At 55.3% G+C, this 13,964-nt stretch overlaps 2 protein-coding genes across 3 annotated transcripts in view; both read right to left on the bottom strand.

The window, feature by feature from the left end:
* Positions 1-5,302, bottom strand: part of BMP1 (bone morphogenetic protein 1) — a 43,735-nt gene extending 38,433 nt beyond the window's left edge. For both annotated transcript variants that reach the window (XR_011994155.1, XM_072719452.1), the window contains exon 1: positions 4,990-5,302. Coding sequence is in view for 1 of the 2 variants with exons in the window: in XM_072719452.1 (XP_072575553.1) it covers positions 4,990-5,143 (154 nt within the window). In the remaining variant the exon portion in view is untranslated. The remainder of the gene's footprint in view (positions 1-4,989) is intronic.
* Positions 5,303-6,070: 768 nt separating this feature from the next.
* SFTPC (surfactant protein C) lies at positions 6,071-8,863 on the bottom strand. Its single transcript, XM_026007790.2, has 6 exons — positions 8,688-8,863; positions 7,825-7,983; positions 7,346-7,468; positions 6,982-7,092; positions 6,474-6,624; positions 6,071-6,274 (listed from the first exon to the last, which is right to left on the bottom strand). Exons 1-5 carry the CDS (start codon positions 8,754-8,756, stop codon positions 6,484-6,486), a joined length of 603 nt encoding a protein of 200 aa, XP_025863575.2. The 5' UTR covers positions 8,757-8,863; the 3' UTR covers positions 6,071-6,274; positions 6,474-6,483.
* Positions 8,864-13,964: the final 5,101 nt, after the last annotated feature.

The following is a 13,964-nucleotide window of genomic DNA, read 5'->3' as shown; positions in this document are numbered from 1 at the left end:
AGACCCTGGCACCTCCAGGCTCATGTGCCCACACCCATGGACACCATCATATACATATGCGGCTGGACATTTAGACTCATCTTTGGGCATTGCAGCAAAAAGCAAAATCTTTGCAGGCAGACAGGCCTGGCTTTGAATCCTAGCTTGGCTACTATTAGCTGACAAGTCATATCAACTCTTCAAACTTCAATCTTCTCCTACATAAAAAGGAGCTAACAATAGCATCTGTCTCCCAGGATGACTGCCTGAAATAAGGCCTGTAAATAAAGCACCCAGCACCCAGCCTGGAGCACAGTAAGCACCCACTAAATGGCCACTGTTAATACTACCCCAGTAACAGCCCTGTAAGCTCAAGATCAGCTCTCTACTTTCCAAGGGCATATCGGTTCACCGACATTGGCCTCCTGGCTGAGTGAAGCCCCAGAGTGCTCAGAAGCTGAACCTCGAATTCCAAGTACAGAGGCCACAGAACTGTGCCGGCTTGGGAGACCAGGGCAGTGTGGGGGGGTAGGGGGGGAACAGGGCAAGCGGAAGGCAGGACAGGCCCTAGGCTGGCCACAGAGCTCTTCTGCCGAGAGGGCGTCCTGTGGTGGGGATGTCATGGCTGAAGAATGTGTGGGAACAGAGTGGGGGTTGGGGAGACACGGGCGGGGGCGGGGGGAGGGGGGTTGTGTGTGCAGGGAGCAGGAGAGCCTTCTGGCCAGGAGCTGAGGCTGGAGGCCCTGCCCATTTGGGATTCTCTCATGTGGAAGCTAGGGAATCTGGATGCTGGAGAGTCCAGGACACCCCCCCTCACCCCGCCCCATTACCCGGAAGGAAGCCCTGGGGTCAGGGTCAGGGTAGTTGTTTTCCACACAGGATCAAAAGTTTGTTTTGTTTTCTGGCTGTAAACCAGCCAGGAGCCCTCATGGCCACTCCATAGCCAGGCTGGGAGCAGGAGAGGAAAGAAAAGAGCAAAGTGGATGCCATGTTCCCATCCTCCAGGTAGGCCTCTTCACTCTGGAGTCACCTCCCCTGGTGCATGGCCAGGCATCCCCTTCTGGGGAGCAGGAAAGGGGCTCACTGGTGTGATGGAACCCCAATGCCGTGTGTACAGGACATACACATGCCCCATCACACAAATGCAAGCTTCTAGCTGGGGGAGAACACGCTTAAGCTCCCACAAACATATACCTGTGTTTAATCACAGCTGTACGTTTCTACACAGGTGTGTACTTGTGCACACCCTTGCATATACTCAGGAGTACCTGTGTGCACAGGTGGATGCACTTACCCGTAAAGCAGGGGTACACCCACAAATGTGCCCAAACGCTCTCTTGACTACTTCTTTGTAGCCCTAGTGCTTTCAAACACACAAATAATTGCATGTACACATTTCACACACCATACCCTCCAAAGAAGGGCATGCTTAGAAATGAATGGAGGGTGGAGAGAGAGAGAGAGAGACAGACAGACAGATTAGCTGACTCTCCTGGATATCCTTAAGAGGCCCTTAGTGGCCCGAGTGACACATTCTACTCCCTCCTCATCCTCCCCCAATGTCTTCTCCCAAGATCTCTGGAGAAACTAAAATTCCTGAGAGTTCCTTCTTTCTGGATAGTCCCATTGGTCCCCCTGTATCTGGAGCCCAGGGAGATTCTAAGTCTTTTCCACCTCCCTTAGGGCACCTAAAAGAGAAGGTGACTCAGGGAGCAGGGGCATAGGTGGGTGGGTGACTCATTTAGAGTGTCTGGAGGGGGAATGTGGTCCAGTAAAAGGGATTGCTTCTCAATCTCCAGACCTTATGGCTGAGGCCCCCTGAGGTCCAAACCCGGGCCACAAGGCCCCTGGGATGGGGACAGTAATGAGAGTCGGTAAGCTCCTACCCCACCTCATGCCTTAAAGCAAACCTCAGAGCTGTCAGCTGAGGCCAAAGTAAGATCTTCATTGATTCAAGGGCAGTCCCCATGTGCTTCTCTGCCTATGGGAGCAATTGGGTCTCTCCCAGAGCCCTGAAGGTCACTGCCAAGTGTTGTGGGGCAGCCACAGAAAGCTGAGAATCTCAGGGAAGGCCTTCCTTGATGGTTTGGCATCCAAACATACAAGAAATCAGGGCTGACTCGCAATCTCCCTGGGCAAGGGGGAGAGGAGGAGAGGGGGTGGTGGAGAGTAAGAGCTTGCATGTGCACGTGAGAGTGTGCACACCAGAGTGCAAGCTTGGTGGAACCAGCCCCCAGCACACACATAAACCAACTCTTGCTTCCCGCCTATTGTTCTAGTGTTGCCCAGAAGATCCAGGAAACTCTCCAGAGTACCAAGGGTCTTAATTTTGCCTTACTGCCCTCAATTTTGCCCTAACTCTGACAGTAACTACAGGAGATAATCTCAAATTTAGGAGCCTGGTTATCCTGAAAGGTGAGCCAGAGGAGTCAACAGGAGCTTACATTCTTGGTCCTCTGTGTGCAAGGAGAAGAGGAGAGAGCTGGAAAAGGTCAAGGGAGCAGGGGTAAGCAGGTATATCAGGTGCATCCAAAGGAGGTAAAGGCAGGCACCATCACGTCTAGCATATGGATGTCAGTGCTCAGAGGAGGTGAGAGGACACAACAACACAGAAAAAAGAACCTGGGGACTTGAGGCTTGAGGATGTTGATGTGGGGTCTCAGGGAGTCAGGGCAGAAGTAGGCCTGGGGGCACCAGTCACACCCAGGAGGGAGGCCTGATCTGACCCTGAGTCTTGGCCTTGTCAGGCTCTGGGGCCCTCTCGGCCCACCCCCTGGCCTGGCCCAGCTCCCCACCAGCCTCACTTCACCCCGGTGCAGAGCTTTCTCCAGAGCCTGTGTTTGAAGTTCCAACTCAGCCAGCCCCACCCTAGCATGAAATCTGAGACTGGGGATCGAGCCCTCAGCCTCCTGCTGCCTCCTCCAAAAATCACTCCAAATCCATCCAGTGGTGAAACACATCAGATTGATTTCCTTCCCATTCTTCCGGGCCTTCCCTCTGCCATGAGGAACCCCCAAACCTTCCCAGCCTGCTGTGATCACTGGTTCTCTGCCACCAACCACCACTAGGACTGCAGAGGGGCCGGAGGCTCCGGGAGCCTTTAAGTCCTTTCCCTCCAAGGTGGCACAGAATGCATCTTGGTTGACACAGTCGGTTACATCCCCACGTGTCTTGTACCCCTCCTGGACTGGAAGCTCTTTGAGGGCAGGGGCCATCTTCTTCTGTATCCCCCATAACATCAAGCCCAGGGCCTGGCACATACTGTTAGCATTCCGTACATCTAGATCAGCTGAATGAATAAGTGTCCCAAGGACAGGGACAGGGAGACACTCCCTTTTCCTGAAAACCAAGCCCATTCCCTCAGAAAAAAATGGAGTGTGTGAGGCACAGAAAGCAAACAGGCAAGAGAGCAAACACTTACTAAGCGCTTACTTTGCATTCATCTCTAGTAAGTGTTTCACGTATGTTCTCATATTTAATCCTCACCACCAACTCTACAGAGAGACATATTATCAGTTCCATTTTACAGGTAAGAAAAGCAAAGTTCAGAGATGATAATTAACATTCCTCAGGCAGTAGAGCTAATGAGTTGTAGGTCTAGGATTGACAGCTTAGGTCTGCGTGCCTCCAAAGCCCAAGCTCCATCCGCTTAGCCTCATGCCCACCCCAAGCCCAGGGAGAAAGATGATGGCTAACGTCTGCTTTATCCACAGCCCAGCAAGGGTGGAGAAGGGCTGAGAGATCTGGCTTTTCCTCCTCCCACTGGAAGAAGGGTCTCCCTATTTTGGAGCTGGCTGTGATCCATCCACCCAAAAGAGTGGGGGAGCCCAAGGTCAGGACCACAGTGACCCCACCCCTTTTGCCACATACAGGCATTCCTAGAACTCTAGGGACTGGGTCACTACCCCTGGCCCCAGCTATTTGGAGACAGGCTGAAATCAGAGGCAGGAAGTTGAGGAAAGGTTCTGACACCTTATGCCCTGTGTGTTCTCTTGTCCCAGGCAGCCTGTTCAGGGTCATCTGATTAGGCAAATGGCCTGAGTGCCTGGCCATCTGGTCACTCCAGGGGCAAGACCCCTCTGGGCCCAGTGGGAGTGAAAGGGTTATATTGGGTCTTCATGGACAAAGAACACACACAAACACACACTCCGGGGGCCCTGAGCTCAGCTAATTAGCCTCCAATGTCTGTGGACTAAGAGAGCTGATACACAGTATTTGAATTCTCTGTTTTCCCCCTTTCCACCGCAACTTGGCCTTGGTAGGTACCTCTGGCGCATTAGGGCAGAGGTAACCCCCCTCCCTGGCTGGCTTCTCCAACTTTGACAGCTGTCTCCTCTGTGCCAGAAGATTGCTGTTCGGTGAGGGTGGTGGGGGTGGGGAGAACCATGGGATACCCAGGGAGCATGACATCAGAGGATTCCTTGGAAAACTTTCTTGTTTCACTTGGGCTGGGTGGGGGCCTCTGGAGACTCGCCCCTGGGAGCCCCAGGCCTCCCGCACCCCGTGGCAGACAGATGTGCAGCCTGGGTGCAGCCCAGACAGGCTGGAAAACACCAACGTCCTGGAGCCCACGATGGGGGAGAAGGGAAAAGTCAGGCGCGGGCACGCGCGCGCGCGAACACACACACACACACACACACACACACACACACGGGAGTCTGGCCAGAAAAGTTTCCTGCAGGAGGAAAAGCCTGGACCCAAGGAACCTTCCCCAGGAGCCCTCTCGGAAGAGAAGGCAGTGGCAGCAGCTTCCACGAATAGCAGCGAAACTTCAGTCCTAAAGTCCCCCAAACTCCCCCCTCCCTCTCTCCCTCTTTCTTTTGTTCCCCACTGCATTGCCAACCAGGCAGCTCCCGGCTTCCCACACTGGACCGTCCTCCCCCAAGCGCGAACCCTAAGCAGCCCGCGCCTCCCCGCGCCTCCCCGCGGCGCCCGCCCGCGCCCCGGCCCCCGCGCCCCGGCCCCCGCGCCCCCGCGCCCCGGCCGGCCCGCGGGGTGGGGGGCGCCTACCCGCCTTGCAGGGGTCTTTGTAGTTGACGGGCTCCGAGTCGTCCTCCTCCCCCAGGTCATAGGTGTAGTCGGCCAAGTCGAGCGGCCGGCCGGGGCGCGGGAGCAGCAGCAGCCAGAGCAGCAGCGGCAGCGGCAGGCGGGCCACGCCGGGCATGCTGGAGGGCGCGGCGGCGGCGGGCGCGGTGGCGGCGGCGGGTCGCGCCCGGGCGCGGGAGCCGGCGAGAGGGGAAGCGGAGGACTGGCGGCGAGGGAGGGCGCTCCCCTGCGCTCGCCCGCGCGCTCCCTCCCGCGGCCCCCCCGTGCGCGTCCCGGTCCTCGCCCCCCCCCTTCCTGTCTCCCGCCCCCTCTCCGGCCCGGCTCCCCGGCCTCTGTGCCCGCGCCTCCAGCCTTCTCCGCTCCCTTCCCGTCTTTTCCTCTTCCCTTCTCTCCTCCCTCCCGCTCCCCCCCCCTTTTAGGGAAATGAGCTCGCTGGAGGGCGGGTTTTCGCCCGGAGCTCGGCCCCCTCGGGTCCGGGACGGCGCTCGGCCGGGCCGGGCTGCGCGCCAGCCGGGGGCGGGGACGGCGCGGACGGCGGGGAGGGGGCGCGGGCGCTCCCCGGGCGCGGGCCGCGGGGCCGGGGAGGGGGCGCGGGGCCCCGGGGTGCCGGGCCGACGGCCGCTCCCGCGAGGGGCCCTCTAGCGGCGGCCTGTGCGCGGGCGCCGGGCCCGGCCCTCCCGGCGGCGGGACGCGCTGTGGGGTCGCCGCGCCGCTGCCGCCCGCCGCGCCCCCCGGGTCTCGGCCCGCGCGTCTCCGCCCGCGTCTCTCGGTCTCTGCCCTCGCCGGCCTCGTCTCTCTCGCTCTCTTGCGGTCTCTGGCCGTCTCTGTCTCTCCTCCTCCCCCGGGAGACACCACTGGAGGGCGCCTCAAGCCCGCGGATTGCCCGGTGCCCCGGCCGCGGCCCCCGGTCCCCCAGCAAGCCTGGGCGGAGGGGGCAGGGGAAGCCCCTGCGCGCCCCCACCCCGGGCCCCACCCTCCCCGCGCCGGCCCCACCGAGGGCGGGACGAGGGCGAGGGCTTGGAGGATGGAAGAGCCGCACCCTGTATTTTTCAATCAGGTTGCTTTATTCTCTCGTGGTCGGAGCCCCGTGTGCCCAGGAGCCGCAGCTCCTGCCCGCTCCCACCTCTCCCCACAGCTCCCACTTCGCCAGCGCTGGTCCCTGTGGTGTGGGCAGGAGCAGCCTCCTGCGTCTCTGCAAAAGACCCTTTGAGCGTGGATCTTCCCTCCTCACCTGGGGCTTCCGTGGGTCCTGAGGAGCAAAGAAACACAGTGTATCGGGGGAGGGGGAGGGGCTGGGGGACAGGGAAGTGTATGACCCTTCCCTCCCCAGAGCTCCCAGGATGATCTGGCTTAGTGGGTTCCCCAGCTCCGGGTCAGCTGACATGGCAAAGTGGGGCGGTCCTGCGCGGGCCACTGCTGCTCGGTGCCTGGAGGTCACACCTGCTCACCTGAGGGGTCCTAGATGTAGAAGAGGGGCACCTCACCACACAGGGTGCTCACTGTGGTGCCCAGGAAGTCCAGGGGATCCCCAGGGGATGCTGAGCCAGCATCATGGCCCTCCTCCTGTCCCAGCTTAGAGGTAGACACCGCTGGCTTGACCTAGAAAGAGCACCTGATTTGGAGCCTGGGAACGGAGTTTCTGTCTCACCTGTGGTCCTTACGGTGGGACCTTGGGCGTGTCAGGCCATCTCTCTGGGCCTTATAAAAGCCTTGCTTTCTTCACCAGTAAAGAGGGGCTGTGCTGGAGTCAGAAGCCCCCAGGTGGTGAGGTTCAGCTGAGGCCAGCAGGTTGGCACAGGTAGGGAAGGGGTGGTACAGGTGAGTCTAGAGAGGGCACTCACCTGGCAGCCCACAGGGAGCAGCGCTTTACAGGTGACAAATTGCTGTCCTCCTCAGATGCTCCTCCCAGCAGCCCTGGGAAGGGGACGACCCACCTCTTCTCACTCACACACCTACCTGGAAGTCCTGAAACTTTCTAGTGAGAGCCTCAAGACTTGGGATGTTCTCTGGAGCCATCTTCATGATGTAGCAACAGGTTCCCGGGGCTGGCTTATAGGCAATCAGGAGCTGAGTACACGAACCCCAGAGTTCATTCAGGAAGGACCCGTCTTGCTCACTCCCTAACCCTGAGCCTGGGCCATCTTCCTCTGGGCTAGGCACCCGGGAGAGTCATATTGGAATCTGGGGCTCAGCCTGGGGAGGCAAAGGGACTAGGAGCCGGGGAGAGATGGGTGTGCATGAAGTGACACAGCTCGGTGGGTCCGGCAAAGGCTTGTCATTGGCCCCCATCCCCAGGGTTGAGAGGTCCAGGTGTACCCACCCGCTGGTAGTCATACACTACGATGCCAGTGGAGCCAATGGAGAAGGTGGCAGTGGTGCCCACACGCTCCTGCAGGGCCAGGCGCTGCTGGGCTTCTGCCCCCCCCATGCTCATCTCTAGGACCTGGGGGAAGTCATAGAGTGGTGGCCTGGTATTTCTCTTTCCCCACACATCCCTTTGGTGCCTACCTCCACCCTCAGCCCTCTTTACTAAAGTGCAATCCCCTCTTCCCTGAGAGCTCAGACAGGCTGGGTGGGACAGGATGCTGCAAGGAACAGGTGGCCATGCCAGCCACAAGCCTGGTGGAAAAGCCCAAGCCCCGGTTGCTACCTGGTTCCTGCTTCTGTCCTTTCTCAAGGCACCCCCTGCCTCCTCCTCTCCATTCCCATCAAACACTTCCCTATCTGCCAAGCCCACCCCAAGCCCCTCTGTTTCACAGGTTCTGTACCCACAGCCCACTCCATTCTAGGCCTGCTCACCATCTCAGTGTGTTTCTGGCTCATGTGAAGGCCCATTAGCAGAGCGCCGACAATCACCACGACCACAAGGACTATCACTACTACGATGATGAGAAGGCGTTTGAGGGACGAAGGGAAGCAGGGGATGCCGAACCGGCCCCGGGGAGCTGCTGAGTAGTCCTGACATGGTGGGGCAGGCAGGGAAACAGGTACGAGGTCATGAGGATGGTCCCTCCTCTCCCTGCACAAGCTGGGCACCCTCCCACAGCTGGACACCAATGCTATGGATGTGCAGAGGAGGGCTGAGAACAGAGAAGGCTTCTTGGAGGAGGTGGCCTGGATTCCACCAGAAATGCTTAGACGTGTAGTCTAGCGTGGAGAGACCCAAGGGAGCCTGCCTCACCAGACTCGTCTCTTGCTGTTTCCTCTGGACCCCTGGCACCCCAGCCATTCCCATCCCTCTCTATTCCCCCAAATAATCTGTGCTCTCTCACACCTCCCTGCCTTTACACACGCTACCCCTTCTTCCTGCCAGTGCTTGCCTCCTCCACCTAGTGAGCTCCTTCCTACCTATTCTTCTGGAGCCAGCTTAAATGTCATTTTCTCTGTGAAGCTTCCTGTGACTTCCCACATCGCTGCTGCTTACTCAGTGCTCTCTGCAGCCCTTTGCACTGACCACTGTTGTGCTTCTCTGCCCCTCATGTTGGAATGATTGGTTGCCATGTCCATCTCCCCAAGGGACTTAGTGGTTGGTGTCCCTGCCCTAACTTAGCACAGTCCTAGGTTAATTAAGTAGATGAAGTTGGATGAAGAAACAGGCTGAGGGGGGTTGGATGAGGCAAAGCCCAGCTCACCGACATATACACACACACAGTCATACTCACCGGCGGGCTCTCAATCAAGACCTCCTTGCTGCCCACATCCATCTTGCTGCAGGCGCCTTCCCCTCTCATCTCCCAAATGGGACCTAGGATCTTATATACGCCGGTAGGGAGAGGGGACAGAAGTGAAGGACCCAGTCTCCTTCTGCCAGCCAAGCCCTTGACTTTGAAACCTGTTTGTTCCTGGCCCTCCAGAACTGAGGTCCTGATAAGCCTGCTCAAGAGCGCCTGAGGACCCTCAGCCCTGGCACATGAGTCCTCTTGGCCTCGGTGAGAGCAAAGCTGGGTGCGCTGAGCAAATTTGCCCTTGGGCAATCTGCACCTCTCTCCGTAGGTGTCTTCCTGGCATTGGCCGCCTTTCTTGCTGGCACCTGCCCCTGCAGTTTTGTGGCTTTCCCTGTTCTTCTGCCAGGTTGAACCTCTCAGGCATCCAGGGGTCTGACCCAATGTGGAGTCCAGCACACTTCCCGACAGAATTTTCCCTGTGTCTAGGGATGAGCTCCAGGGAGAGGAGTGAGGAGGCAGTGCCTGCAAGCCCAGGGGGCACAGCTGAAGGCAGGTGGTGCTTTGGCATCAGTGTGGGGGTTCATCATGGCCATTTCTTGAAGAGCCTCACATTTTCACTTCCAGTATGCCACCTGCCTGGCCTCCTCCCACACATCTGCTACCTAACCTCAGACTTGCCTCAGTCATTCTTTTCCTGATCCTGAAGACTCTGTCCCCTCTGGCTATAAGTTTTTATCTACCAATATGTGGTTTTTCATTCTCTGCTATGGGCTGGTTTGTAAGCTAAAGGCCTTTCCCCCTGCTTTTACTTTTTTTTTTTCCCGCTTTTACTTTTATTTGCATCCATTTCATGCTGAATTTATTCCCAGGCCATACATTGCTGTTTCTCCAGCTTCTTGTGGGATATCTTTCTCATCTGTGCAACCTCCTCTTCTGGTTTGGGAACCATCTGCTCTGTTTCAGTAAGGATCATCTCGATATGGCAAGGAGGGCTTATGCAGGGGTTAATCTGACCACAAGCTCTGTAAATTTAGTGGCTCGTTTTGGGGCTTTGTTCACCTGAATGTGCCCGATGACCAGGGAATCTACATCTAAACCCTTAGGTTTAGCATTACTCTACATCTTTAAGCCCATGCAGCAAAAATTCAGCACTCTTTATAGGCCACTGACACCATGCCCTGCCCCACGGTTTGGCCTGGGCCCACCTATCGGCCCCACCATGATGATGATGAAATGGCACACATTGCTTCTGTAAAGGGACATCCTTCAGATACTTGATGGCTTTGGGGATAGACATAGCCTTGGTGACCTGGGCAGCTTCATGAGTGTTCTTAAAATGAATGTGAAGATTTGAACTTCTGGATTTGAATGATTTTGTGGGGTTTTTTGCATCAACTGAATGGTGAACCATTTTCAGAGATCAAGCTGAAGGCTTTTGATAGCAGATTCCACACCTGACACTTCTTTCTTGTGCCCAAACAGCTCTGCATGGGCCTGGGTATGGTGACCCACGGGTCCCAATCTCCTCATTCTTGAATCTCACCTGCTTGGTGCTGCCTCTGACCCTGTTCCTCTGTGTTCCTCTTTTTATAGCCTTTGATCCTAAATTTGCCCTAAGAATGCTACTCACCCCAGTGTGATCCACTTTCTGGACCTTCTACTTCTCCCTTCCATCTCTTTACCTCCTTCCTCAAAGCCACTTCTATTTCTTTGTTATACTAAGTCAAATCCATGAGTGGGTGCAGCCTTTCTCTTGGGCTTTCCTCCACTCGCCGGGTCAAGGGGTATCTACAGTGCCTTTACCTTGGAACTTTCACAGGTGTCTAAGTCAGATACCTACCCTTACTCTTCTCGGCCCAACTCCCTTATCTTCCTGCTACTTTACTTCCAACACTCCACCCCAGGTTCTGTCCCTGGCCTGGGGGCTCCCTCCCACCTTGGCCCTGCCCTGAGGTCATGAGCTGGTCCCCAGCTCTCTAGCCTTAGCCGGTTTCCCTGCCCCCACAGGGACCTCCTCTCCACCAGGAGAGCCTTCAGTCTCCGGGTTGCACAACAGCATGGCATCTGAGCTGAGAGTCCCTGAAAAGCTCAGGGAAGGGGATAGGGGAGGGAAGGGAGTGTTTGCTCCCACCATCCTCTTCACCCTCCTCCCCAGCTGCCCCTTTAAATATTTGCCAAAACCTCTAGCAGCAAGTGTCCTAGGAGGAGTGTTGGGGAAGGGTGTCCAGGGAGGAGGGGGAAACGTCCTCCTCTCAACTGTGCAGTCTCAGCTGTGTGCAGGTGCCAGATGTAGGAGACAGCTGCCTGTGGTGCCCACCCCTGCCTGCCCCCAGCGCCCCCACTCCCGCCCCAGATTGTCCTGGCAACACTGGGATTGATTGGCTGACTCACACGCACTGGGCCTGAGCCAGGTGGGCAGCGGGCCAGTGGGAGAGCCCAGGAGGGCTGCAAGCATCTCGGGGTCCCTGCGGGCATCTCAGGGGGCCGCATGGTCCAGCTGTGGAGCTTTCTAAGCAGGCGCTGTGTGTAGGGCTTGCCATCATCAGCTGGTGCTGAGAAAGGAGTCTCTCTTGGAAAGAAGCCTCTGCTCTCTCAGGTCCTCAGTCTCCCCGGCAGGCTGCTCTTAGGCTGTAATTCTCACAAGCTTTATGGTTTTTCTTTTCTTTTTTATCTACTTGTTTTTGCCTGTTTGGAGGTTGGGATAAGAAGGTTGCCCTCAAGTTTCATAAGGGGAGTTCATATGCTAGCATCAACCTCTCTGGCACTGACCCAGTGGAGGTCTTGGGGTCCTCATCCTTGTTCTCACGAAGCAATGTGGGACCTGTAACTGGGCATGGATAGCTGTCACCTCGCTACCCCCATCAGCCCTCTGTTGCAAACTTCTCACATCTGGGCCTTTACTTAGGCCATTTCTCCCTCCTGGAAATCCCACCCTCAATGCCTCTCCACCTCTCTGAGTGCCACCAACCCTAAAAGGTCAGACAAGAGCCAATGGCACCTGCTCTGTGACCTCACAGGCCCAGGCTACGGTGCCTCTTCCCTCCTCCAAAATCTCCCAGCCTCCTGCTACCCTTTCACTTGCCACTTAGCATGCACTGCTGTTCTCATCAGCTGTGAGGGTGCTTTTTGTTGCCCTGTCTTCCCTGGGACTGGCCCCAAGACCATGGTTTCCTGAGGCTTCTTTGTACCTGCTGTGGGGCAAGGAGCATGCACACAGCTAACATGTAATTCTATTCAGTGCTGAGACTGTCACCAAACATGCAGGAGCTCCTGGAGAGTGGTCAATGTTCATTCCATCAGTGTGTGGAGGTCTTAATGCTTGACCGACCAGCTCTGGGACCCCGAATGAATCTTTCTTTCTGCCTTTCCAGGCTTTAGTATGTTCAGCTGTTAAATGGTACTAGTCTGCCTATCCTGTCCCCCCTCAGACAAGCTGTTATGATGATCCAATGACATCAATCCAGTTGACATGATTATCATCTACTTCGTCTCCCAAGTACCTCTTCTCACTAGCTGAGAATAGGACCCAGACTCCCCCTTTCTGTCTCTGGGAGGACCATGGGTGATGGAGAGCCCTACGGTAGCCACCCCTTCTGTGTGTACCTCCTCTTTTTCTCCTTCCAGCTCTTCAGCTGCAGTGGCTGGGACAAGATTCACTCTGCCCTTTGTGTGCTGGGCAGAGCTGTGCCAGGGACGGGTGGGGACGGTTGCCCAGCTGCCCTAGCGGCCCTCCCCACCCCCCATAGCTTTTCTTTCCACAAGCTGGCATGCAGAGGGCTGCACGGGCAGCTGGATGGGCAGTGACAAGTGAGGATCAAAGGGAAGGGGCATCCCTGGCTGAGACAACATGGACAGACGTAAGCTCCAACTAGAGAAGCCTCTGCTGGCAGAGGCTGGGGACAGCTGGGGACACATCCTAAACCCAGCAATCTATTTCCTGGCCTGATATGGAAAGAGCACTAGACTGGGAGTCCATTCACCTGACTCCCAGCCTCCCCTAGTCCTGTCCCAGAGAACCTTTGGCACAGTCAGTCCCACACACAGACCCTCAGGGAGGTAACATGGCATAGAGCAGCAGTTCTCAAACATTTTGGTTTCAGGACTCCTTTATATTCTTAAAAAATATTTAGGACCCCAAAGAGCATTTGTTGATGTGTGTTATATCTATTGATATTTACCATATTAATATTTACTGAGAAATTTCAAAGTGTCAATTAATTAATGAAAATTGTAGCAATAAACCTATTCTATTTTTAACATAAAAACATAAATTAAAAATTATTTTACAAAGTCAAAAATTAGAGATTAGAGTATTATTTCTTTACATTTTTGCAAATCTCTTTATTTTTTTAAGGATTTATTTATTTAGAAAGAGAGAGAGCCAACATGTGCACAGAGGAGGGGCAGATGGAGAGGGAGAGAATCCTGAAGCCGACTCCCTGTTGAGTGCTAAACCCCACACAGGGCTCAATCCCAGGACCCTGAGATTAAGACCTGAGCTGAAATCAAGAGTTAGCTGCTTAACTGACTGAACCACCCAGGCACCCTTTGCAACCCTCTTAATTTCTGGCTTAACAGAAGATACATCATGTTGCCTCTGGGAAATTCCAGGGTACTTTGTTTGTTTTAAAGATTTTACTTATCCATTCATGAGAGATATTTAGAGAGAAGCAGAGACACAGGTAGAGGGAGAAGCAGGCTCCCTGCAAAGAGCCTAATATGGGACTCAATCCCAGGACCCCAGGATCATGACCTGAGCCAAAGGCAGATGCTCAACCACTGAGCCTCCCAGGTGCCCCCCCAGGTACTTTTGTGATGGCGTGAAAGTGAAAAAGTAAAATTATATTTTAACATTCTTAGGACAAGGGGAAGCCTGGGTGGCTCAGCGGTTTAGCACTGCCTTCGGCCCAGGGCGTGATCCTGGGGCCCCTGAAATCCCACGTCAGGCTCCCTGCATGGAGCCTGCTTCTCCCTCTGCCTGTGTCTCTGCCTCTTTGTGTCTCTCATGAAAGAAAGAAAGAAGAAAGAAAGGAAGAAAGAAAGAAAGAAAGAAAGAAACAAAGAAAGAGAAAAATCTTTTAAAAAAAATTCCTAGGACAATTGTTTTGACCTCAGTGATCCCTGGAAGGTTCTCCTGGACTCCACTTTTATTTTATTTATTTTATTTTATTTTATTTTATTTTAAGATTCTATTTTTTTTTTTAATTTTTATTTATTTATGATAGTCACAGAGAGAGAGAGAGGCAGAGACACAGGCAGAGGGAGAAGCAGGCT

This window comes from Vulpes vulpes, chromosome 9 (assembly GCF_048418805.1).
Source record: "Vulpes vulpes isolate BD-2025 chromosome 9, VulVul3, whole genome shotgun sequence".
Taxonomy (NCBI): Eukaryota; Metazoa; Chordata; class Mammalia; order Carnivora; family Canidae; genus Vulpes; species Vulpes vulpes.
Note: the sequence above shows the minus strand (reverse complement) of the source record. Positions and strands in the feature narration are given on the sequence as shown.

Excerpts from the sequence above, each read along its gene's own strand:
- SFTPC (XM_026007790.2), bottom strand. The coding sequence starts at position 8,756 with ATGAGAGGGGAAGGCGCCTGCAGCAAGATGGATGTGGGCAGCAAGGAG. Across the intron at positions 7,093-7,345 it reads TAGTGTATGACTACCAGCGG|CTCCTGATTGCCTATAAGCC; the intron begins GTGGGTACACCT and ends TCGTGTACTCAG. Across the intron at positions 6,625-6,981 it reads GAAAGTTTCAGGACTTCCAG|GTCAAGCCAGCGGTGTCTAC; the intron begins GTAGGTGTGTGA and ends TGCTCTTTCTAG.